This window comes from Rhea americana, unplaced genomic scaffold, assembly GCF_003343005.1.
Source record: "Rhea americana isolate MKP2758 unplaced genomic scaffold, rheAme1 scaffold_53, whole genome shotgun sequence".
NCBI classification, from domain to species: Eukaryota; Metazoa; Chordata; class Aves; order Rheiformes; family Rheidae; genus Rhea; species Rhea americana.
This window is the reverse complement of record NW_028186679.1, coordinates 3,739,914-3,766,059: the sequence shown is the minus strand read 5'-3', so window position 1 is coordinate 3,766,059 and position 26,146 is coordinate 3,739,914. Positions and strand designations below refer to the sequence as shown.

The 26,146-nt window shown below is 35.3% G+C and overlaps 1 protein-coding gene across 5 annotated transcripts in view; it reads left to right on the top strand.

Moving 5' to 3' along the window:
• The window catches only part of MLLT10 (MLLT10 histone lysine methyltransferase DOT1L cofactor), a 138,740-nt gene that overhangs the window by 75,310 nt on the left and 37,284 nt on the right, over nt 1-26,146 (top strand). For all 5 annotated transcript variants that reach the window (XM_085318345.1, XM_085318349.1, XM_085318347.1 and 2 more), the window contains 2 exons: nt 3,248-3,503; nt 5,617-6,177. In XM_085318345.1, coding sequence (XP_085174471.1) covers nt 3,248-3,503; nt 5,617-6,177 — 817 coding nt within the window. The remainder of the gene's footprint in view (nt 1-3,247; nt 3,504-5,616; nt 6,178-26,146) is intronic.

Here is a 26,146-nt window from a genome sequence, read left to right as displayed (position 1 = left end):
GATTAGATAACATCAAACTAAGATTGTTGCTGCCTATATAGAACTACCCTTGCAATGGATATTCAGGAGAATGAGTAGGAGTTCAGGATTAGGAAAGGCAGKTGTTGGATGAGAGAAGAACTTGCAGATCCTGGAAGAAGCTGGCTTTGTTTCAGATTACTGCATGTCTGGAAACCCTTTGTTCAGATGACCCAAATTTGAATCACTGCTTCTTAACTCAGGTGAAGTGACACATTAGTTTCATCTGAAAATTGAGCGTGCTTGTGGACTTTCCAACAATTTAAAATGTTAACTGTTAACTTAGAATTGGCTGCATATTCATTAGAAACTGTTACCAGTGTGATAATTGAGGCATATTATTTTTAACTTGGTACTTTAACAGACTTAGGCTAATTTCCTTCCTTCACTATTATTCAGAATAATCCATGTTAAGTTTCTCTTGCGGTTTTCAATGGGGCTATACTTTCAGTTTTGAAGGGCTATGTTTTGCCTGCTTTTTTTAGGTGGATACTTTACAGATACTTTGGTACATGTTCATAATTATATATATCTTTTTCTTCTTACACTGTTGTATTGAGAGGTTGATTTTGACTGGGTGTTATGGCTTGGCTTGCGTGCCTGAGGAAGAAAAGAGTAGCAGTAATAGAACAGTGTGGAAATGTGAAATGTATTTGTTATTTCTTAATTTAATGCTAATGTGGAGCCATTGTTGCTTGTGGACCTTAAAGACATAGTGGTGCCCAAAATTGCATAATGAAGTTTCAGCTTTGAACTTAAGGGTAACTAGAATCATTTCCATAAAGCGCAACTGAGGCACTGACAAAACCCGCCATAGAATCAAATTAGCTTTAAACATTGTATTTCCATGTAAAGCATGCCAGTGCACTTTCCATACTTCTTCCTTTTAACTCATAAAGAGTTTAGAAGCATTGTCTTTACAAGGCTTTTAACTGCACTAGGTCAGATAGGTTTCTTGTGAGTGGGTTGGAGGGATGCGGAATAGCCGAAGCTAATCAGAAAGTGCGTGAAGAGCACCTTTGCTTGGGTGTTTTGTAAATGGACCTATTCTGCATGGAGGCATTGGCTCTTCTAAAACAAAGTATAAACTCTATCCAACTTGAATCTTGAGTGTCATTTATTACTTTGCTCTCTTTGGAGTAATTTGTGTGTGTCCATGGGTTGTGGTGTCCTCCTTATTTTTGTTTACAGTGTTTGCATGGAACAATAAAGGAGACAGAAACCAGTGGAGGATAACACTAAAAACAACCCAAAACCAAACAGAACAAAAACATCCCCAGACAGTACAGTAGAAAAATTTGCATGGAAATGGTGTTTTTAAAGAAGGTATTAGCCAAATTGATTCCCCCCTCCCCGAATAAATAAACTCTTCCCCCAAAAGCTCATACAGTGCAATGAACAAATAGCTTGAAATTTTCATCTTCCTGAAAGCTTCCATATTGAGTTGTCTGTGAGCACTTGCAACTGGCAAACAAAATTTTCTATGTAAGTGTCTTGGCTGTTTTAGTTAAAAACATGGGTAACTTTTATACCAGGTATACAAAGTGCCATGTAAAGGTGAGGAAATAGTCTGCTGTAGGCCTAACTTCAGCAAGTTTCCTAGTCAAGGAAGAGAAAACTTGTGTGTATCCTTGACTTAAGGAGGCATGTGCTTGTGTGGTCCTTAACAGAGATAAATTTAGATACTATTTTAAATGTTTTACTGTAAAGAATCAGAAAACAGTTAAGCTTGTTTGAACAGATGCATATCTTACAGGTTTAATCAGTATTCTTTTGTCCAAGAAGTTTTTTTACAATCAAACGGCTATTTTACTAGCTGTTTTGRGAAAAATACAACAGTAAAAAACAGTATTTCCTTTTTCCTAGTTTTCCTTTCATTTTCTTTCTTCTGATATTTAAAATCCCTGTATGACAACTCTATTTTTCATGATGAAAATTAGAAAACAATTATATTTCTTGGCCTCGTTTCCTAAGTAAATGTGGTGCGTGCAATCTGCCTTTCCACCTAATGATTTTTGTGACCCTATTTTGACTATTCACCTACTATGGACCATTTTGACACAACTTGCTGGAAGAGTAAGCCCTAAAGTTCCCTGGAGCCCTCGGGAGAGTGGGGCTGGGCGGCAAGCGCGGGAGCCGGCTCCAGGGGCCTGGGCGGCTGCCTTGGGGGAGCCGGAGGAGCCGGGCACTCTGCCGCCCGCGGCTGGCCGGCACTCAGGCTGCTCCTCTGCAGCTGATGCTCAAGGAACTGGGTTGTGGTGAGTTGAAATGGGCAGTGGCGGTGACAGGGAAGCCTGGTGTGCCAGTGGGAACCGCAAATGTAAGCAGCATGTGACCGGCAAATGTAAGATTTCTGCCAAAGCTGATACTATTTTTATGCATTCTCTTCCACAAAATCAAATTTTGTGCGCTTTAATCATGCATGTTGACAGTTTAACAGTTCATTTTTGTAACTTCTACTATTGCCAGTTACCTTAATGTTTGAACACTTCTACATTTGAGTTCTTTTAAACCTTAAAGTATATGAGAATGTATTTAAATTCATACAGCATATTTTCCAAAGTATTCACACCTTTTGCAGGCATAAATGGGGAAAAGTGTACAATGAAATGTTAATATACAGTGATGTATATTTACTAAAATGAATACGTACCTGATTGAAATTGTGACAGTTATAATTCAAGGATTCTGTTCTTCAAATAGTAAAGRTATCTTTGATATTAGGTAATTCTTTKCAGTTCCTGGTACAGAAAGACTTACATGCATGTACTGAATTTTGTGCTCTGTGAGTAGTTCTGCTGATTTAAGTTGGATTACAAAATAAGTAAAATTGATCATACCTTGCAAGTTCGTACAACGGGCTGCATTATTTTGTAGAGTTGCAGATTTGCTAAAATTTCAGTAGGAATTACTGCTGTTCTTGCTTTGCAGACCTATTAGCTTCATTTATTTCATATTAGCTGTCGTGGATATGTCATCATGTAGGCTAGCACTGATTGTTGTAATTTCATATTAAGTGTTCTGGTGGTACTGTCAGTGAGCTAAAAAGTAATATTAACTAACTTTTTATTCTTTGTATAGATTAAAATAAACTTGTTGAAATGAACTATTTTAGTTCTCTTAAAATGGAAACTTGAATACCTGTATCGTTCTAACCATGTATATTGGTTATTACAGTTTTTGTATGTGACCAGTTTATTTAATTTTCTTTCTCTTACTGCAACGCTAGACATACACAAGCACTAGCAACAACTCCATGTCAGGCTCCTTGAAGCGATTGGAAGATACCACAGCTCGATTTACAAATGCAAATTTCCAGGAAGTTTCTACACACGTTTCAAGTGGAAAAGATTCTTCAGAGGCCAGAGGGTCAGAGAGCAAAGGGAAGAAATCTGCAGGTCACAGCTCAGGTCAGAGGGGAAGAAAGCCTGGTGCCGGAAGGAATCCGGGAACAACTGTGTCTGCAACTAGTCCTTTCCAGCAAGGTATTAGTTATTATGCAGTAATACTGCCAACTGCTTTGATGTGAATTAGGCAGAAACCTTATATATTTAAAACTTGGAAAGTTTTAAATTGTATTTCAGCCTTTATCTTCGATAATGAGAAATTGTTTTACTTTAGAGAGAAAATATTCTTTTTACTTTGGGGAAGAAAAGTTTATTTGTCATCATAATACGGAAAAGAGCTATGTATCTTCAAAAGGCAAAACTGATCATTTTATTTAGGGTGTTCTTTTTAAACTGCTGAAAAAAGTTCCTTTTATGAAAAATTGGTTCTGGGGTAAAAATTCAWCAAATTTGAGTCCAGGGAGCTTTCTCAGCTCTTGAAAAGTCTAATAGTAATGGTTTAAAATTATGATATATTAGAATAAAATTGGATTAGTGACTACTCAAATTTTAACATGTATCAAAACACCCCTAAAGAATTTTTAAAGATGCAAAAAGTATACTGTGTTCTTGAATATTCTCTATTTTTCATTTTTTGTCACTGAAATACTAAGTAAGTAAAAGATGGTTACATGATAAGTACATACACTTTATTTACCGTATCAGATAGAGAAATTTGAAGTTTTGAACATACTGAAAACCACCAAATCCACTGCTGGCACTTTATGAAAAGCAAATTCTGTTGAGAATTCTTTATCAGGGTTAAGAAAGATAAAAATGAAAAGGTCTAATTTTTAATAGTAAAAATAACTACTAAAACATTTAATTTTGAAATACAAACCAACAGATCAGACTTTATAAAAAGAAATATGTTATTTAATAGTTTTCACTGTGGCAAGTAAAGCATAATAGTTGGCTGTCCTTTCTGTTTTGTGGTGATGTTTTTTCTTCAAGTTCTAAATGCTTTAGCATTATGCATTGTGGACCTTTAAACTTGTCTAGATTTTTTTAATTTGAAATACTAAAATGATATTAATTTGTTTATATTTTCAGATAATATATTTCAAATCATAAAATGTTTCAATTTTCAATTTGAAAATTTTCTTCTAGATTCCTACATTTAAAGAAGAATCTTGCCTAATGCAGATGACAATATAGATCTTTATTATGTCTATTAGTTTCTTTTAAAGCTGCACCAATTTAAATTAATGTAGCTAATTTAAAACACAAAATAACAGTGTTTTACAGTTTGTAAATTACTGTCTTAATGTAAAATATATATATTTTAATGAGATTATTAATAATGGTTAATGGAGTACTAATGATAAGATATTAATTTTCTTAAAGGACTTTTTTTAACTGGTTTAGAAAACTTATTTTTAGATCCTAACTAATTATAAATAATGTCATATTTAGGGTTATTTTCCTAATGGGATTGTGGTTGCCAGTAGTTTACCCAGGCTTTACTAAGCTGCTGCTGCCACCCCTCCGCTCCCATAGAAAATTACTAAATTTCAGTGAAAGTGTTGGTGTTTGTACTTCCTAAGCTTGCCTCAGTCTCACATGTGCTAACACGGTGTTGAAATGACCACATTCCAAATATTACAGAAGCAATGTAATTCTATTACATAAAAGAACTTTATGGTTCTCTGACAGTGTAAAGAAGTATTTAAGTGCCATTTTTATACATTTTACCCACTTCCTCTCCTGTCCTTTTGAGAAATTCCTCCTGTTTGGAGCACCTCTTCAGCCAGGGTAAATTAAGTGCAATTGCTCTTCCCCTGACCCCTGGCTTAGGTAGAATGTCAAGGAAGATTGCAGACATACTGTAAAATGCAGTTGTAGCACATTCATTGCAGTTTTATTCCTTTCAAATAAAACTGTGTATGTTAAAGAAACTGCTCTAGCTTGCACAAAGTGTTTGTTACAGCTTCAGAAGTGAGGGATATCAAAGGTGTCTAAAAGGCAGAGTTASTAATCTCCTTTCTGCATGTTTTTATTTTGTGCCCCAAACATGGTGAATCTGAGAATCGGATCTGGCAGAGGGAAGATCAGCAAACTAACATAACAAAAACAATGAGATCCTTTTTAAAATTACTTCTAACCTCTTGATAACAATTTCATAAAGCCCATACTTCAGTTTTGTTTTCTAAGATACTCATCATCTTCATCAATCCTTTTGTACTTCTCTTTTCTTTTTCCTTTCCTTTAGGTAGCTTTTTGGGCACTCCTGGGAGCATAAAGTCATCTTCTGGAAGTTCAGCTCAGTCTCCCCAGGATTTTTTGAGTTTTACGGAAACAGATCTACGAAGTGACAGTTACACTCATTCTCAGCAGGCTTCATCAACCAAAGATGTACATAAAGGAGAGACTGGAAGTCAAGAAGGGGGTGTCAATTGTTTCAGTTCCTTAATTGGTCTCCCTTCAGCTGTTTCCCAATCTAAAAACTTCGACAACTCACCTGGAGACTTAGGTAATTCAAGCCTTACTTCTACAGCGTACAAACGAGCTCAAACTTCTGGAATGGAAGAAGAAACTGTTACAGAGAAAAAACGGAAAGGAAATAAACAAAATAAACATGGGCCTGGTAGACCCAAAGGAAATAAAAGTCAAGAAAGTATTTCCCATCTCTCAGTTTCTTCTGCTTCCCCAACTTCATCTGTGGCATCTGCTGCAGGAAGTGTGACAAGCTCTGGTCTTCAGAAATCTCCAACTTTGCTCAGGAATGGAAGTTTACAGAGTCTTAGTGTTGGCTCATCTCCAGTGGGTTCAGGTAGGCATTTATTTGATTTGTTTTCTTATCTCAAAAGATGTCTTTGTTATTTTAGCCTCAGCTTTGAGTTCAGGAACAGAATATCATTTTAAGTATCTTGAAAGTTCAATGAGAGAAAAGTCAAAAGCAGAATATGACTGTTACAAGAATAAGTTTTATTCTATATAATAAGACTATTGTAAAAATAAGTTCGATTCCATATATAGGTACAACTGGTGTGTAAGTGGCTGTAGTAGATTGATGAGTCTGTGTTCAAGGTAAATGCAGCTTTTGAGGCTGGAGGGAAAAAGATACCTTGTGTGAAAACAGTGTTCTTTGGAAATGGTTTGGCTAAAACAAGTAGTAGTTTATACAGGCTGTAGAGTCTATATGCTCTGTTACATACAGAGAACAAAATCAGTACTCAAGCATGTCAGCTGCTGAAGTTACTGAATATGTCCCTCAATTATTTTTTCTATACCTCGTTTAATTAAAAATTGATCCAGAGAAGTTATCAATCTAAACATGTTATAGGATAATTTGAATCTGGTCCCCTATGTACCTGGGTGATGATTTCATATTCTTATGTGCTTTTTAGCAATTGGAATTGGCTCATTTGTTCTTCCTCTGTTCTAAGTGTGTATGAAATTTGGGCTGAGAGAGGCTTTCTGTTTTTGGCAAACCTGTCTGCAGAATGGTCGTGCAGAATGCTATTGAGGTCTTTTACACTTACAAAGTTTCCTTCACGGCCTTTTTGTGTTTGGTTATAAAATAATATGCAAACTATTTGTTAGCTGTTTTACATATATTTGGTGGGTTTTTATTTCTATTGTCTAGTTTATTGTCATTTTTTACTGTTCTAGTGGATTTTTTTTGAGAGAGAGAGAAGGAGAAATGGAACTTGAATTTTGATTGTGAGCAGGATTTTATGCTCTTGTATTACATATTTGCACTATGGGTGTTTATGGGTGTTTATGGGTGTTTATGGATGTTTAGCAATATCAACTTTAGGAAATAATGCATACTTCAAAAAAACAAACTCTGTATTTCTTTCAAAACAAGGCGTGTACTTCAAAACTGTACCTGATCTCAGAAGCTTGTTGTTTAACAGAATATGGTTAAATCTCTGGTTTTATAAAAAGGAAATAATAGTAGAAGCAGTGGAAGCTGCATTCAATAGATTTCTCCTCCATTGAATTATTAGGCAGAAATGCTATCAGAAGATGGACAGGGAACTAGGACTTTTTATGTCAGTTAAAACCTCCTATTTTAAAAACATATTATCTTGTATTTTTTATAATGAGATACCATCCAACAGCTTTAGATTAGTATTCTGAATCTTTCAATATAAACTTTCTCATCCCAATGTGATTCCTTTGAGATAATTTATGTTTTGTCATAGTTGAAATAACAGATGAAAATACAAGATCTTTGTTTGAAGTAAATGACCCGTGATTCCCGCTTTATGTTTGTTTTCAAACATTCTGATCTTGTCCACACTTAGTCCAGACCACTTCCTAGCCAGTTCCACCCCTGCTTCCTTTGTCCTCTTTATTAGATCTTGCTTTTACATCTATGAAATACTGGTGATTATGTTGATCATCTTTGTAAAAAGCTTTAAAGTACATAGATGGAAACACCATGTAAGTTTTTTTTTGTGTTTTTTTTTTTAGGGGGTGGCCTTTTTTATTACCTTTATTGCAGTATTCACCCTACAACGTCAGCTCTCTAAATTTATTCACAAACTTCTGTTTCGAAGTCTGGGTATTTCGTTTTAATGTACTTCTAGACCTATCTATCCCTCWTTGTTATGGTGTGTTAGAACTTCTTTCCTCACTTTATCATAAGCATGTTTTGGGTATAACAGTCAGTTTTCTATTTTGGGCACTTGAATGTTACAATGAGGCAAGGCATATCAGTATATCAGAAGCATATAAGCATGTATTTTTCTCAGGTTGATACGTGGATTTTTTTTCTCCTTTGAAATACCTGTATATTGTCTAGTAACAGAATAAGACAAGTGAATCTAAGCTATTTGACTCAAAACTCTGATTAAGATTTGGTGTATATAAATGTAGTAGGAAAAAATACATGGGAAGTCAAAGCATGATGTTTTTACTGATTCTTATTTGGAGTTGCCTCATTATTTCAACARAATGGAATCAGGAATGAGTTAGTGCTAAATAAAACTTTTGAGGCCCTCTTTCAAGACTTGACTGGTCCTTCAGTATCAACTCAGTTCTTTTATTAATCACTTCTGAGTTGCAGTTATCTTAAACAAACTATGATTTCCTAGTCCCTTAAAAGTCTTATTTGCTGGAATCCATTAAAACTATGAACAATTTTGCTTTACAGTTTTGTGATGTTCCTGTTCATAGTTAGTGTTCAAATTAGATGATGTATGAAGGAAAGCTTATTTCAAAAAAAAAAAAAAAAGAAAAAAAGAAAAAAAAAGTGATGTAACTTCATCATGTGCAATTTATACATGTAAAACTTACATTCAGAGTAAGTATATTCTTCTCACTCTGTGGAAGTATTTGTCCTCTCCAGACATTTGCTGTACTCCATAGAACTTCTGTTTTCCTGCTCAGTAGGATCAGAGAGGTACCATAAATAGTAGTAGGCCATGTAGTTACAGCTCTTCAGCATTTTTTCTGAAGTGTACTTGTAATGCAGTAGGAAAACACTGCATGCATTACTTAGCATTCTGACAGTGTACTCAGAGTAGTGAAAGAAATTAAATTTTAAAGAAAAGTTGGTAGAGTAAAAAGAAATTTTTATATTAAATTAACATTTTAATAGGACCTCTCTTCCTGTAAAAATACTATAAATTCAAATAAAAAGCCAATAACAGCTTATTTACAATCCATACCTATTTTTCTGATGGAAGTCCACAAGTACTGTAAGTTTGTTGTCTAATTCTATGTAAATCAGTTGTCATTGGGAGTTCTATGAAGGTGATATTGGGTTCCTCCAAATGGATTTTGCCTGTTGCCATGTACTAGAAAGTGTGACTGTTTTGGATCCTGAAATCACTCCAGATAGGTTTTAACGTGGGAAGGGTTCATCTGAACTCTACAATTTTGTGGCGATACTGAGCTTTTAAAAAGTCATGATAACTGTATGCACAGAGTTAAGTTCCTGCTCAGTGTTCTTTTTAAGGAATAATCTTAAAGGCATGTAGCCTGAAGCATTGTAAAGCAGTGATCCATTCTGAAGATTTCTGCTTTCACAGCTACGGTGACTAAAGACCAGCAGACACCTTCATTCAAGGATTGAAAGAAACTAGTAGTGCCATGTCCTGTAGCTGACCTGTGCTAGTAGTAGTTCCCAAGATCAGCTCTCTACTATACTTGTCCTTTATTTCAGTGGCAACGCAGGAACTAACAGGAAGATGGGAAGAAGAAGAATCCAATTATGATAAATAATTTTCCATAAAGACTGTATCTTTCTATCAGGCAGTTTATATAGGCTTTGGACCTTGTTTGTTTAGATTATGCTTCAGTAAGTGAAGAACTTGCTGAGAACTTGAATGACGGAGCACTGGAGTGGGTTGCCCAGAGAGGTTGTGAAGTCTCCTTCTCTGGAGATAGTCAGAACCCACCTGGACACGATCCTGTCTAGCATGCTCTAGGTGACCCTGCTTGAACAGGGCAGTTGAACTAGATGATCTCCAGAGGTCCCTTCTAACCACAATTCTGTGACAGCTCATGTCCCAAAGCAATAGGGAAAAAAAAGAAAAAAAGAGACATCCGTAACAGTGTCTCCTCACTACTGTGAAGTAATGTAGCAAGGTAAAATGAAAAGCAATTAAGTGTCAGAAGTAAAAATAAATTTGTTTCTTGGCGGCTAAAGTTTGTGCACAGTTCTRTTCAAGTTCTGTGTGGACACTTGCCGCTGAAGAATTAAAGTGCTTCAAATATACAGGAATATCTCTCTGTCTTTTCCAGTTCAGTTCTTGATGTCAATGTACAGCATACTGTGTAGTACAACTTCATTTGCATAGGGCCTTCAAGGGGTCATCTGTCTCAATATTTTAATTTTTGCACAGTTAGTTTTATCCCCTTATAAGTACTTTAATGCTACAAAAATCTTATAAAGCAAAAAATCCTCCCCCTGCCCCAAGTCTTGAAAAGACTGACTTCTAAATGGGGCTTAAATGGCTAGCATACTTTCAAAATCCTTTCTCTGCACTTTTTTTGGAATCCCTTTCATAAGTCAGAGCAGAGGCAACTTATCATTTGGTTTGGCACATTTTATTTCTACATCATACTTCTTTTCCACTTGATCAGTCCTCAAAATGCAGTGATTGATAATACTATACAGYTTTAGAAATAAGGGACATAACTGAATCCATCTCGTGCTTTCATATATTGATATATCAAACTTTGCATTAAAACCAGTTAATGTTTTTGGCACAGAGACTCCSCTGGGTTGATCTTATGCCTTGTTGAGTCAGAAATTTCCAACTTTGTATAGTTCACTAAATGCTTGAACTTAGTCCACCTATGTTGTTCTTCCTTCTCRTCTGGTTCAGACAGTGATGAAGCCTCTACCAAGCATTGTGCTCCTGTGCAAGGAGAGATCTTGTTGATCGGCTTGTCATCATCCTGATGGGGTGCAGAACGCTGAGTGGCCRAGTGACCAGTCACTCGAAATCGTGCTCCTTGAGATTTTGAGTCCTTCAGAGCTCATGTTAAATCTCTGATTATGATGTTATGTTTAAACTCCCTTGTGGCCTTTGATTTACTTGCAAGTTAAATCTACTGGAGAAAGCATTTAGTCAGAAATATTCTGAAACAGTTTGGGTTACTATGTTTATCTGTTCAGTGCCCCAGAAGCTGAAGTAGGAAAAGAAGTCTTGCTGTGTTTAAAAAGCCAGTTTGTATTCCAAGAAAGATGGAATGGAAAGGAGAAATTCATACTAATAGATATTAATGAGCTTTTAGGACAAAGTAGACTCTGTAGAAAACATACAAGGCAAAATTCTTGTCCAGAAGAATGTTTTCGTGTTTTAGGCTCAACAGAAACGATGTTGGTCCATTACTAGATAAAAATGTCACAATTGATTTGATCATGTGGAAAACACGGGAGTTCATTAAAAAAATTGAGAATAAATTAAATGAAAATGAAGCTTATGAAGACAGGGATTATCATGAAATAGGTTCCTCGTGCAGCCTGAATGTTAACTAAAACAGGTATTATCAGTAACTACAATTCGAAACAGTAAATTGACATTTCCTGATCATGAATTCCTCATGTTCTAATGTTTTTAAACTGTCAAGTGTTAATTTTYGGTAGGTCTTCAAAACTAAAGAAGTTTTAGGAGACCAGCAGATAGCTAGTGTTAGGTAATGGGGGTGTATCTGATGTAAGAAAGAAAGATGTAATGATTARTGGTGGTTAATTTGGGTTGTGAGAACTAACTTTTATTGGACTTACTTTACAATCTATTTGTATTTTTTTTTAATARACGTAATGGTGCAATGCATGTCTACAAATCATTTAAATTGATAGAACATGATATTTTAGTTTAAAACCGTTAATGATAGAAAARCAACAAGCCATTATGTTAAACGTGCTAAACTGTTTAGTCTCAAAATACAGTCTTGATCGCAGAATTATTGAGTCAGACATGTTGCTTTTGGGTTTGTGTGGCCTCTGTGCATCAGTTGTCAACTTTATGCTATTTACTGGAAAATTCTGTGATTTCTGCAAAATTCTGGGTAAGAGGATGGAGTAACATAGATCTCTTGGTATGTCATACACACTAATGATATTTGTTTTAATATAGCTAAATTAAAAGACTATACCTTAGAAAGATAGATATATACTTGCAGGATAGGGAGGCTCTTCTGAGGGGGAAGGGCTGGAAAGGATAGTGATGAATATTATGTCTGAGCTTTCAGTACACAGCTGAGTATTTAAAAAGCTTTGTATGAAAAGCAAACTAATGAAATATTGGAAAGGTAGCTCTGTATTTAGCCATCAGAAGGATTCAAAGATTGGAAAAAATATGTTATTGTAGAAAAGCTAAGGAGTGAGGTTATCTTGACTGTATATGTCATGTAGGGAACCGAAAACTTAAAATTCTATAATGATACTTAACCTAGCAAAAAAGGTATAACATGATCAAGCGAGAGAAGATAGGAGTCAGTTTCCAGAAATAGCTCTGAAAATACAGATGTAGTACTTCTTTCTGGAAGATACGCTTTAGTCAAGTACATTTATTGAATTTGAAGGCAAGAATTTATTCAAGGAAGCTCTGTAGCTGAGATAAAGATCATATGATCGCAAATTCTTTTCTGTCTCCATAATTCATGAACTTAATATTGTATATACCTTCGAKWAAAAAAAAAAAAAAAAAAAAAAATTGCATCAGTTTGGCATCTGACTGTCACTGGGCAAATAGTGCTTCTCAGAGTACAGTGGTTATTAGTGGATTGTCATGCAGTATGGGTCTGCAAAGATTATTTCTCAGGCTGATATATTCTGTGCTTTTATCAAAGATTGGCAAAAAAAATAAGAACTCATTGCTGCTTGCTGTGAGGGTTTCCTGTGGCTTAATTTTTTTTAAAGTATTTTGCAAGAAAGGTACTTGAATGTAACGAGTAATAATTCCTTGATTAAGAAACAGTTTTATGCAAACAAATACCAAACGATGCACCTTAAAACAGAAATGCGTTTTGAAACAGCAACTATGAAAAACTTCAGAATACTGATGGAGAACSAAACATTAACTCATTGAGATGTTGTAGGGGAAAAAAAGGCTGATGTCATCCCTGCAATAGTGCATTAAGAAGTGCAAAGGGATAGGAAAGTTACATTAAATTATACCGTATATAATGCAATTAGAGTACTATATTCAGTTTTTATATTCACCTTCTTATAGAAAAGTTAAATTGTACAATGATCAAGGTTTTAAAAAATACCAGTTTCAAAGAGAATATTAAGTTCTGTGATAGACTGAAATATCTTCRATTTGAGAATATTTCTGTTTCCAAAAAAGAATGTTAGAAGGCAATGTGATTGTAATTGTTATACAGGAGGAGTTAATAATCRTGGTCAGGAATTTACCATCTATAATTGCATAGTGAAGACTACTCCATGTTCTGTAAAAACAAATTCTTGACAAAAAATAAAAATACAGATGCATGGTAGTTAATTAGGCTGCTACAGGCAAGAATTGTTCACTCTTTCTAGCTTTTAAGTCTATAGGCTGCCTGGCTTTCCGGGGAACCAGCTGCTTGTGCATTCGATACAAGTCAGCTCCCTTGTGAATGCCACAAGACTCTAGAACCTCTTGGAGTATTGTTTTGACAGAAAACTTTAATTAATAAAASACTTAAATTTTTCAGTTTTTCAGAAAATTGTAAAGATAATTTTTTGAGTGAAAATACAAATGARGGCTTTCTAAATTGATAAAATTTCCCAAAAGAAGGGAAGGCAAATTCTATTCTGATAATTACAGTGGCTGATGTGTCAAGCTGCTTAGGCCTGCTAGTACTGGAGGAGGTCTGCAGAAGTGGAATTTTCCCTGACTAAGTTAATTTATAGGGCAGCATAAGTGTCTAACATTAGAATAGAGGTTTTGAGGATTGCGTTGCTGAAATTAGATTCCCAAATCATACTGTGGATTTTGGCATTCGTTTTTAGTTACATTTCAAAATACAACAATAGATTTCTGTCTGCGTGTAAAGAAGATGATGTACTTTTAAGCCTTGATAATCAACAGCAAATGGTATGTTTAAATTGGTTGTATATAGTTTAAATACCTTTGCAATATTTAAGAAAAAAAAGGACCCTTCTCCCCAGGACAAYAAATGAACACAGAAGGGGAATGTATGGTGCTTTTTGAGTTCTCTTTTATATCTTTTATTTAAAAAGAAAATGAGGAAGTTTGTAATAATTTTTTTTAGGAGAAAAGTAATACTTTTAAGCAACTGTTTGAAATTCAGTTTATATAAAGGTTTCATGAAGCTTCTCCCCAAATTTAAATTTAATAAAGATTAAAATTAATTCTGGACGTACTGTTTTTTTGCCTACAATTATTTGCAAAGTTGACATCAAAATATAATCTTTGTGAAACATAATAAATAACTGTAGGAATATGTTGTGTATTATTAGTTGTGCTTATAGTGGTGGAGGATAAAATGCATTTGGGGGCTTAAAGGCTAATTAAGTTACAATACTTAATAATTTTCAAATTCAGTTACAAATCTTTCAGTTTTGGTTGAAGGAGGTTTTCAAAGAGTATGTCAGTTTTTTGTAAGCTGTTTGCTTTTAGGTATTTTTAACCTGTAAGCCTACAACGTGCTGTGTATATRTTTGAGGTTAGGTTTGAATCTTAATAAAAACTCACTTATTTTAGATCTGGGTAAACTACAGTCTGTGGATGAGATCCAGCTGACAGTTTTACTATTAGTATTGCTTGCATAATAAAGAAAGTAATTGGCTGATTTTCCGGGAGTTGATTCTTTTTGCAGATCATTGAGTGAAAGTATACGATGTTATCAGTATTGTATCAAAAAAAAGGGGGGGGGGGAGGAAAATGTACTGAAACTTTGTGTTTGGACTGTTAGATRTTTGGCTCTTTTCATAGAATTTAAAATGGATTGAGAGGGAGAATAAGGAAACACTCTGAAACAATTAAGATTTCTCTCATATCAGATATCTTTGTTGAAGAACTTGATATTTGCTTTAGAGGTGCCTTTACTGAAGGTCAAGTAAATCTTCCTGAAATGGAATTTTATTCCTGCGTGGAAATGGTGAAGTGAGATACAGGTGTTGTTTGTTTACTTGCAACTATTTAGTACTGAGATCGTCTTAAAAAATCAGACTTAAAATAAGAACAAAAAACCCCCAAATCCCTTTGTTTTATATCATTTTGTACAAGTAAAAAAGAATCAAAATATACATCTTTTTGAATGTGAACATTTTTAAGCATCTGGAGTCAATTTACTAGAGTGCAGCATTCCTTGTAAGTCAAATGCAAGATAGCAATCAGTCTTTTAACTCCATAAAATCTGTTAAAGGTGACATGAGAACATAAAAAGTGTGTGGGAGGGGGAAGGGAATGAAGCAGCTTGACTTTAAAAGGAGCAGTAGGTTTGTGCATCTCCTCCCCGTTGTACGTTTTGGTTCTTACAGGCTTTCAGGTCTGCTTAAAAATCCAGTATAGCTAAAAACCAGTAAATGATGTATATGTATTGGTAGTATTTGCAGTGTTTTTGAGCAACAAAAGACTGTCCTGTTCATGTGGTTAAATCACTCATTTTTGTTCTCAGAGGTTATAATGCTTCAATCAGATCTTTAATCTCTAATAAATTTACTTTGTTTTTTAATTTGAGATTTATTTGTTGTGAGCACCTGCAGTATCAGAATTTAAACCGGGTGAAAGTTGTTTCAGGATTTAGTTTGGGATGAAAAAATTCTGTATGAGGATAGGCTCTGATGCCCAGAGCTGTTGTTGATCATCATCAAAATTTCTGAGATTCCTCTGTAAAGACTTAAAAAAAAAAAAAAAAAAAAAAAAAAAAAAAAAAAAAAAAAAAACTTCCATTTTGAAAAATACTAAGATAATGTTGTAACTTAAGGAAGAATAGTTTAAAATAATTGGGTTTTTAGTTTAAAAGACATGGGTCCAGGACAATCCATTAAGACTTGTAGTGAGCGGATTCCTGTTTTAATACATAGCAGGTCCCCAAAGCGCTATGATAGTTTTAAGCAGGTAGATAAACCGAATATCTAAATACCAGCTCCTCATTTCCCTGTGCTTCCTTCGTACTCAACTAATTTGTTTAACTCTGAAGCAGCTTATGTGGAGGTGATAGGACGAAGGACAGTACCCTGCCGCTGGTCTCTGCTGCGGTGTGGCACCCTGTGTGAACCCTGGTACGACTTCGGGGTACGCGTGTCGCAGAAATTCTTGCTCTCTAGTGAAATACTTGAAGCTGGGCAACTCCCTGCTAGCTGCAGATCGCTGTGGTTGCTGACAGACCAAGCTGCTAGCTCGAGGTAAAATGGCAGGAACCACGTTTTTATTTGCGTGGCTTTGCAGTTACGGCCGAAGAATTTGAGAACTTTTGCATTTAAGCACGTTTTTAAAGAGGAAAATTATAAAAAACAGTGTCTGTCCAGATATAATGATTTGGCCCGTAGTGACACTCAGTGACAATATATCCCAGTGCTTTTAACAATATGTCAGTTAAGGACTACCAGCACTGGTTGCTTTAAATATGTAAGACCATGGTGTTGACACACCTGGATATGATTCGTTTTCAATAAATCTCCTCAGTATAAATAAGATACAAAAAATTGACATAGATAAGACAACACCATATTTTCAGAAGATTACTCAAAACACCCCTTTTTCAGGATTATTAGGCATAACTGAAAGTGGTGCATGTGTTTAATCCACTCATATGCCATACATGTATAGTGTACTGTCAAAATACTTAACAAAATAGTTACACTTGTGTGGTGATAATGCAAGAAATAGTAAATAAAACATACTATTTTGTATTGTTGGAAAAACTGCTTCTTTTCTAATTCTGATCAGACTGAATTTAAAGCAGAATTTTGGCCATTTTAAATTGAACCAGGATTTAGTCACTAGTTTGGATCCAAACTCATTTCTTCATCTTGTTCTTTTTATACTTTCAACTTTTATTCTGTTTTTAGATTGAATTCTTCATTTTGCAGTCAGATCATCAGATCCTGTAGATAACTGAGGTGTTTATGAAAAGGCTAAAATGATAACATAAAGAAAATTGAAAGAGATCTAGCATGCTGCATATGTTTTCATGGGGGGAGAATTATGCAGCGGTAAAAGATTTCTGAAAATACTGCTAGTTATGCTGCATAACTTGAAGAAACTGGTTTTTGAGGGKTTTTTTTGTTTGCTTTGGAGGAGTTTCTTGTTTGGGGTTTTTTGGAGTTCAAAACAGTGAACCTCTCTGGTCTCTGGAACAGTGTAATTCCAGAAGTTTGGGTTGGAGGGATTCACATGGCTCTAGTGAAATCTCCCAGGAAAAGCAGCTGAAGAGTAAGAACATAAGTCTGGGGATTTTGCATAAATAATCCTGTCATCATATCCCTTGTAGTTGACTTAGTTTTATATACATTTCCTTTTGTTGTTGTTGTTGTTTTACACATTTATGAGAAGGCTTTCCTGATGGGGATGACTAGAACTTCCAAGTAAAATTAGTTTGCTACCCTTCTTGTTTTTAAAATAAACTAAAAACAACCTGTAAATCATTAATGTAGTTTGCTTTCAAGTAAGACTATCAAGTGCAGACTACAAAAAGAGTGCAATAATTATAATGCACTAATTTCTAATCAGAAGTATTTAACTAGTTGGTTACTGGCCCTTTGTGGGCCAAAATAAATAGACCTTTTTTTGTTGTTGTTGTTGTTTGGCTGTAATGGTAAGCTTAGAATTTGACCTTAGTTTTGTGTGTGTAAGCAATTCCTTAAAAACAGGCAATGGACAAGAAAAGGAGTGGTGACTCAGATGTAGGTATTAATCCACAGTCAGTTCCGATGTACTTTGAAACAAATTGAAAGTGGAATGAGTGGAAGTACCAACATCCACTGACCAGCCTTGATTCTAAGTAATAATAATTGTGAGCTTTTTTAAAAAAAAGCAGTAGCAGGTACTACAACAATTTGGTGAGGAAAGGAGGAATTCAGCCATGAATGAGGCAAGTGCATACAGGAGCAGAGATGGAAAATAAAGGAAAGCAAAGAATGTGAAGTACAGGATATGTTTTTTTTAGCATATATGGTCACTGTTTACCATCCCTCAACTTTCTTGACATTTTAATGTGTTGGGGTTCAATAGCTTGGCTGTGAATTGTAGGACAAAACTAGGTGTCTGGGAAGGTACTTCAGTGCAGGAAAAGTCAGGAAAAAGGCAGCTACAAATAGATGCAGTTATACCAGGAACGCAGACAGAAGCTCTTTTTTCCTTCCAGGATAAAACACCTTTTTTTCGTCTGCCTTCTACTAATTTATGGGGTGGAAGAGGGAATAGTGGTGGGGGAACAGTTCTTTTTCTGTTCTTAGTTGAGGCTTGAGGAGGGTCTAGAATTAGCTCTGTTAGTCATCTGGAATAGGAGATGTAAGGGAGGCAGGTCTGATGTTGGCCCTTAGTTGTGTAACTGTAGGAGGTCTGGGTTAGAACACCCTCTTTCAAAGAAGGTGGGTTAACAGGACATTTTTTTACTAGGTTCCTTGCATCAGCTCTTGGCTGGATATCAGTAGCTGTTGTTCTCTTTTGTGAATCCACCTCTTCCATGAATTTGTCTGATTTCAAAATCATTTATGCTATTAGTATCCGAAATGTGTAACAAGCGTGTTTGATAGCTTTATGCGTTGTATGAGGAAATTTCTTGTATATAAACCTGTTGCTGATCATGTTTTGACACTTACTTGAAAAAATAAGTGAGTAGTCATTAAATATTCAGCATCTTTACAGCATTCATGTTTGGTATATTTCTACCATATCCTCCCAATTAACTCCTTAGACCTAAACTAATTAATATCTTCTTCATGCTGTATGTATCCTTGTTGTCCTCTTCTGTATCCCTTTTAGTAATCCCTTTACTTTTTTGAGAACTATAGGTAGTTTTTGAATTAGCAGGTAGTATTTGTAAGTGCTGCTTCCCCCCCACCCCCRACAGTGGCATAATGATGGTGTCTGTTTTGTTCTCTGTTCCCTTCTGCTAATTAATGACACTGTATTGGTTTTTTGATCACTGCATGATAGTGCCGTTTTATTTTCTTTCAGGAATCTTAAGGATTCCAGAAGACTTTCAAAGTGAAAATTAAAGATGGATCTCACATATATATTGCATTGTATCGTATGCTTACTGTGAACAGCGCATTCTRATAAGCACAGTAGCAGACTTATATAAAAGTGTAATTAATCTGTGTCCTGAAAATGTTAGTATCATTTTAAGGAGTCTGTATTCCCTTTTTTTTTCGTGTTTAACCATACTTGCAGTCAAAAAGGACTGTACTGCAGTTTGGTTCTCTCACTTTGTCTTTAGATATGTTCTTGAGTTGCTTGACAACTACTTGTTTGAGATCCATGTGGCTGACCAAGTCTATCAGATTTTTTTTCTCTGCTGTTTAGCTGCATCTTTTCTTAATTGTCTATGAAATCTATATCTTGTAGCAGTAAATTATTCACTGGGGCATATTTAATGTGTTCTRCTTTTAAAAAACGTCTACTCCGAAGGGTCTGAATGATGTTTGGAAAGGCAGTGAACGTGATGCTTGGAAAGCCAGTGAGTCTGAGTTAATGGTAGCCCGTGGGTGGCATGATTAAAATAAATAAATAAATTGCTCTTTAAAGTTGAAAGAGGTTTCCCTTCATGTTGCAAGCAACGATGAGTCAAAATTGCTGGTTCATATTTCTTGCACACAAAAATATCAGCATGACTGATATAAATCGATACTATTATGATTAATTAAGGCCAGTGGAGTGTGAAACTGGGTGAAATGATTCTACTCTTACAAGTGACAGACATTAGTTGCGTCATGGCCTTTGCAGCAGTCGCAGTTTGTCCTGACAGTGTAATCTGTACAGTCTCAGTAAAGCCTCTGAATTTTTAGGGTTTTGTTTTTGTTTTTTGTTTTTCTTTTTTGCCTTGTAAGATGATTGCTTTAGATCTCTGTAAACTGTTGAGGAGGTTAGTTAAAATTATCAGTTTCTAATTTTTATCGGATTCATGCAGTTTCTTCAAAATTAATCCAGGATTTTGTATACCTTTGGCTTTTTCTTTACCGCACAAGTTTCGAACATTAGTATTTGTCCTGTGACTTAGTCTGCAAAGATGATATGGTAATTAAAGTCAATGTTGCTATTCTAGTAACTCAAGATACCAGTTTACATTCTAAATTTTGTAAGCTTTCTCCATGGAAGTGACTTTGGCCAGTTACTTAAGCTTAGGCAATAAGTAAAAGGCATGAAGTATTTTTAATGACTTCTAAATTAGGTCTGTAATTCTCTTGTATCAATAACAATGACATTTTTAAAACGTCTTTCTTGGTTTTTAATTCTTGGAATTTAATTTTTTGGGGAATTTTTTTTCCAATCCTGACATTAAGAAAAACCTAGTAGTTTGAAAAGAAAAAAAAAGAAAATAAAAGGATTATGACAACAGCCTTTAGTAGCTGCAAGTTGTGGGGAGAATGCAGAAGAGAAAAACAAAACCTAGGAGTCATCCTTTTGGAACATTTGTAACAGTCATGCTTCAGAGAGTGATACGGATAGAAAATTCACTCAGAAGTACTACAGAGGTGTTTACCCTGGCCTTCAGAATCAGTCACTCTATCCTCTTGTCAAAACTAATAGCAGGGATAGAAACTGTGGGCCTTACTCATTAGTAGTGTGGAAAAAGTGAACTGGTAAATTGAAAATAAAACGTTTTGCAGTCACCATGGCGTTAGCCTAAGTATGAATCCACCACTGGTTTAAGTGGAAGTGATGTGCCATCTGTATGACTACCATCACTCTGTAACTGAGTGTGGTAGTGGTGTAGGCTGAATTATGGAGGTTTCTAGCTACTCAGCGGAGGATATAAGTGTGTTCTGGCACTTCATGGTCAGAGATAGATCCTCTCTAGATGGCAAAAATACCCCTTGAACAACAGGAAGTTAATATAAGCATATCCTTTGGTTTACCACTAGCTGGCACTTTCTTTATTTCTGCAAATCTGAGTTCCTCCTCTTCAGCCAATATCCATTAAATCCAAGAGACACAACTGGTTTGTGTTAAACTTGATTGCATGAGTTGGTCTCAGTTTATCAGTGAACCAGAAAAAGATGCCTTGTGATTAAAATTAGCCAGGCAGCTTCAGTTTAAGTTTCTAAATTTGTTGCAGACAATGAAATTAAAATCAGTCTTTTGTTGGGAAGACTGTCACTGGAAAGTATTTGGCTTTTTATTTGTAGTATTAGCTTGAAAGTGCAGCTAATTGGCATGTGCTGGAATGTTCATTATTAGCAGACATTTAAAAGCTGACAAACACTGACAAAAGAAATGTAAGTAAAAAATTACAGTGGATAGAAATAAATCCATTTTACAATTTGAGCTACTGCAAATGATCAGAGCTCTAATACAAGAAAGATGTATTCAGGTTTATTATTGTTCACTGAAATTCCTGTCTATACGTATATTCTTTTGTGTGCCTGTTAAACATGATCTTAACATGAAGCCCTTTTTCTCCTAACTCAAAAGCTTTCTCGAAGTTGATGAATACCATACATAATGGTAAGTTATATTAGAATCTTTTTCAGAGGTTCATTTATCACAAAGGGTAGCCTTTTGTGGAAAATCCTGATTGAAGGTCTGCATATTCTATTGATTGGGTGAAATACAGGTCTGCAGTGAGTCAATTGTTCGGTATTGAGTGAAAACTTTGTAGATTGTCTGCAGGAGCCTGATAGGTCAATAGTTCCTCAGTTTTCTTTTTATGATCTTTTTGTATGTGAGCAGTAAAATGATAACAGTTTTATTCTAGTTTGGAGATTCTTTTCTTTAATTTCATGAATAGTGTTTCTAGTTGTTCTTCTGTGTTCCATTCATGGCTGTGTTACAGCGGTGTCTACCTCGGGCAGTCTCCCACTTACTTCCCGACTACTTATATTACTACAAGTGATGCATGTGAAGGTATCCTGGTTTTGTCCATTCTTTGTTCTGACAGTCCAGTGCTGCCTGTTTCCATCACTGATGACGGTGCTGTCGATATCAGAAGGAGCAATATTGAGTCTTTAATGTATCAGGCACTAATTGCCGTTTCCCTGTAGTGTTCAGCATTGGCATTTTACTCCCAGTTCTGTATTCACTCCTAGCCAGTGGAAATGAAATGTATCTTATTAAATTAGAACTTGATTTACTTTTTCAAGGATTTTCTTCATTTGTAGGAAATAAACATAGCTATATTAACAATTTACTGAAAGATTTAAGAGGGAATATTTACCTTCTCAGGAGGTTAGTTTTTGAGGTGACCAAGATTATTTCTTAATTTTACGTTCGATTGGCATCAGAGCATCTGTTAATAAAAATTTAGGAGTTTTTATCCAGTGATGTTGGCCAAATAGAATGATTTTCTTATTGTTATAAGTGTGTATGTTGCAAGAGCAGTGCTGTGCATATTGCAAATTGTATCAACTCACTGTTCAGCATATGCAAAAGAATATGTTTAAATTTTTGCTTTGTGAAGTTCTTTGCATTTTAAGCTAGCAGTCACGAAGGTTTATAAGCCCTTTGCTTTTCACATTGTTGGAGCCATGAATTACATCTATTAGGTAGATGTCTCTTGTCATGAGTCTTAAAATTTTCAATTTCATATTACATTAAAATTTGTATTTCATAGTCTACATGTGAGAAACATTGAAATTTCTTTAGATTTGCTTTGCTTTAGTAAAATAGGCTTAGCTTGTTTCCTTTTGATATAGGGTTTCCCTCTCACTCTCCCAGGTATACAGTGCTCTGAACCAGCTTTGTGATGAAGGAAAGCAAGTTCTCCATTTTTCTGAACAAAAATAAAACATCTGAAGGGTATCTGACAGTGTGTGCTGAATTTGGACTTGGTGAGTTTCTGCTGTTTTATAAGCAGAGCCTTTTCGCTGTTTCATGTTGAAGAGGTACAGGTTCACAGTGGAGTGCAGAATAGAAATTGATGGAATGCCATTTGTGATAATTTGATTCCACATTGCACTTCTGATTTCTTTTTCTTTTTTTGAACTATGTGCTCCTAAGTCCAGCATAGAAGTTGGAAGAGCATAGAAGAAAGCRGTTGCTTAATACTGTTTTTTTTTTCTTGTCAAGCAATAATAATACTTTGTATSGTTATACATTTTGAACTCGTTATTGGGGGTAGCATAACATTACCTATATGTTTGCTTTAGAACAGTGTTTGGATAGCGTTTTTATCTAAACTTTGTCTGATTTCCCTCCCCCTATCCCCACCTTTCCTTTTTTTGTCTCAGTAAGCTTTTAAAGTCTGTCATGTCCCATCTCTTCCCTMCCGCCATCCTGGTCTTGTAGTTTTGTTACATGCTCTTGTTTTGGCAGAGGTGTATGTACAAATGAAATCAGTGAGCGAAGGAAGAGATTTTCGGAATATGAGCAAAAAGGAAAGATCTTGCAATTAGTATATAAGATGAATAGAAAATATTTTGACTTAAATCCAGGAATGTAGTTTACTCCAACAGCACACTCAGATTGAGTCTAGAAGACTATGAGGATAACAGCATTGTTTGTAAGAGTTTTGCTGGAGGCAGGATGTATCAGTTCATATTTTAGTTGCGCAGAATTTAAGTCGGCTACATATCAGCAAGAAGGCATCAAAAAAAAAAATCCAAGAGTTTTGGGTTGAATGGAAACAAACACAAGTTTGGAGCAGAGAAGTTCATTTGATATCTGTTAGTATAAATGTGATAGTCAAAGACAGTCAACTGAAATTGATGGTGACAGAGTGTAAAGGAGGAAAGATGTGGCCAAAGACTTGAACACTTATGAACAGGTCAGTTAGAAAGGGGAACTAGAGAAGAGTCGTGCAAACTGTATCTTTTAATAAAGGTTTCATTCTTAATAAAATGGAGTGAAGATACTTGAAGGCAGAAGTGTCACACTAAGGTTTTGCCAGGATGAGGCTTGGTACTTAGCTCTTGGCTGCTTAGTTGTGGTAGATACTGTTGTCAACATTTTTTCTTTTTATTTTTTAACCTGTAAAAAAAAATAAAAATTGCAGTTGAGCTAAAGGTAAAGCTTTCACTACAATTCATAGTGTGAGAACTTTGTGCTTTGTCCTTCTCTGTCTTACTTTTTGACTTGACTTTGAAGTCTCTTACTTTCTACATTGTTTTTATGGGGCTACCACTGGAAAGCAGCAAAGGGATGCAGACATGCATGTCGGTTGGGTGATTTAGTGCATACTTAAAAGTAGCAATGATGATCTAAATGTTATAATTTCATGTTAGAGCTAGCAGTAAATTGTAACGGTTGTATCCTTTCTCTGGATATTTCTGTTCTCACTAATTCTCTGTCTTCTGTCCATTTTTTTTTCTTGTTCCCCTTCTCAGTACTTTGAGCTTTTGCTTGTTTCATCTTTCTCTTAAATTGTGAGCTGTGGTGGTGGGAGCTGTAGCGCAGAACAGACTGTCTTTGTGCCCTGACTTCTGGCACTGTGGTCATCTTTAGAAGACAGTGCATTTACAAAGAAGAAAGTTTTCAGTTCTGCGGACTTGGCCTCAGCATTAATGCAGGCAAAATTTAGCACATATGCTGTGATTTTTATTTTTTAACAAGGTAATTGTTAAACTGAAAGATGAATGAGTTAAAAAAGTTTTGAACATAGCCAAATTTAGGCAGATTTTTACAGGGTTGATGAAAAGATGTGTATGTGGTGAAGCGTGGGGACAGTAGTGCTTCTCAGCTGTATCACATTAAATTTAAAGACAGGAAGAAAAAGAGAAGGGCAAATTACAAAGTCAGTCTGAAGCAGGTCCTTTCTGCCAATTTTAATTCTTGGTAAAATTTTTTCAGAGTATTGAATAAAGGAGTCTTACTGTTAAGTTGTCAGATACTGCAACCTGAGGTATAATGGGCTTGCTATGAGTTTCTGAAATTCCCCCTTTAAGTGCTAGTTGTTGATGATAAACGGCTATGCAGTCTTTCAGCAGTTAAGGCAACAGCTGTTCCCTACAACCAGAAATAACTAATCATAGTTCAGTTCCCACAGTTATTCATATTAGCCTCTCTAAAGTCCCCATTTTCCAAAGTTCAGGCTTAGTCAGGGATGCTGCAGCATGCCTTCAAAGACACCAACTTTGAAACACTGGAATGTGGAAAGATCTCTACTTTTAAAAAACTTTTTAAAAAAAGACTGTACCCTGCTAACAGTACAGAAGAATCTAGTGCTTACATTAATTTTACCTCTACAGCACTCAGATAGATTTGTCAGACAAATTTGAAGCTATGATAGGTTTTCAGAGATCTTAAGATAACATAGTAAGTTTTTCCTGAAAATCAGTAGGCAACTTAGATACCAAATGTCATGCTCGTACTCTGGCGTACTTATTTAATGAATCTTATGCCTTTTTTTCTCATATATATATTTCCCATATATATGAGAAAAAAAACATATTGCAGTAACCTAAGTTGTATGTCCTGCCTCCCTGGCATAATGACAAAAATCAAGATCTAAATAAAAATTATAATCTTTCTTTATCAATTACTCTTCCATATTTGACTTACTCTTCTTGCAGAGATCTTTCCCTGCTGTGACACATTTGAACTACAGGTCTTTCTTGTAGTTCTGTATTTGTGTGTATCCTAGATTTGATCATGGMGTTCTGGATCTTACTGATATTAATCTTCAAGACTAATTCAAAACCTGTAGAAGCATACTAGAGCCAGCATAGAATTCTTGATAGTGTGTCTTATTTCATGAAACTGAATAATTATAGATATGAACCTTAAAGCATTTCAGAAATTTGTTCTGGGGATTCAAAGTCTGGATGTTCATGCTCAGAAAATAAATAGTAAACTTTCATTAGAATTATCTTTGTTAATGCTTTTATCTGGGAGACTTTTAGTAAATGTATATAGCACAAAAGTGAATGTCAGGAAGGAAAGAAAATTCAGASAGTAAGATGCAGGTTTTCCTTCTCTAAAACTAAGCATGTAGTTATGCTGGTGAGGACAATTGCTTGTCATAATTCCTTATTAAAGATGTTCTGCAGAAAAAAATGGAGAGACCAGCAGTTCCTGAAAAATTATTTGGTGCACACCCAGTGCGTTATCCTCTCAGTGTTCCGCATTTCCTCTCTGTTTGTGATATTTTATAATAATRTATTAAATGGTCTCTGATACCTTCTGGAGCTAGCTTATAAGCAGCTGCGTAAGTTTCAGTGGTGCAAACTGTGAGCCAACAAGACATGTTTTTCCTAACTTTCTTTTAGTCAGGCCAGA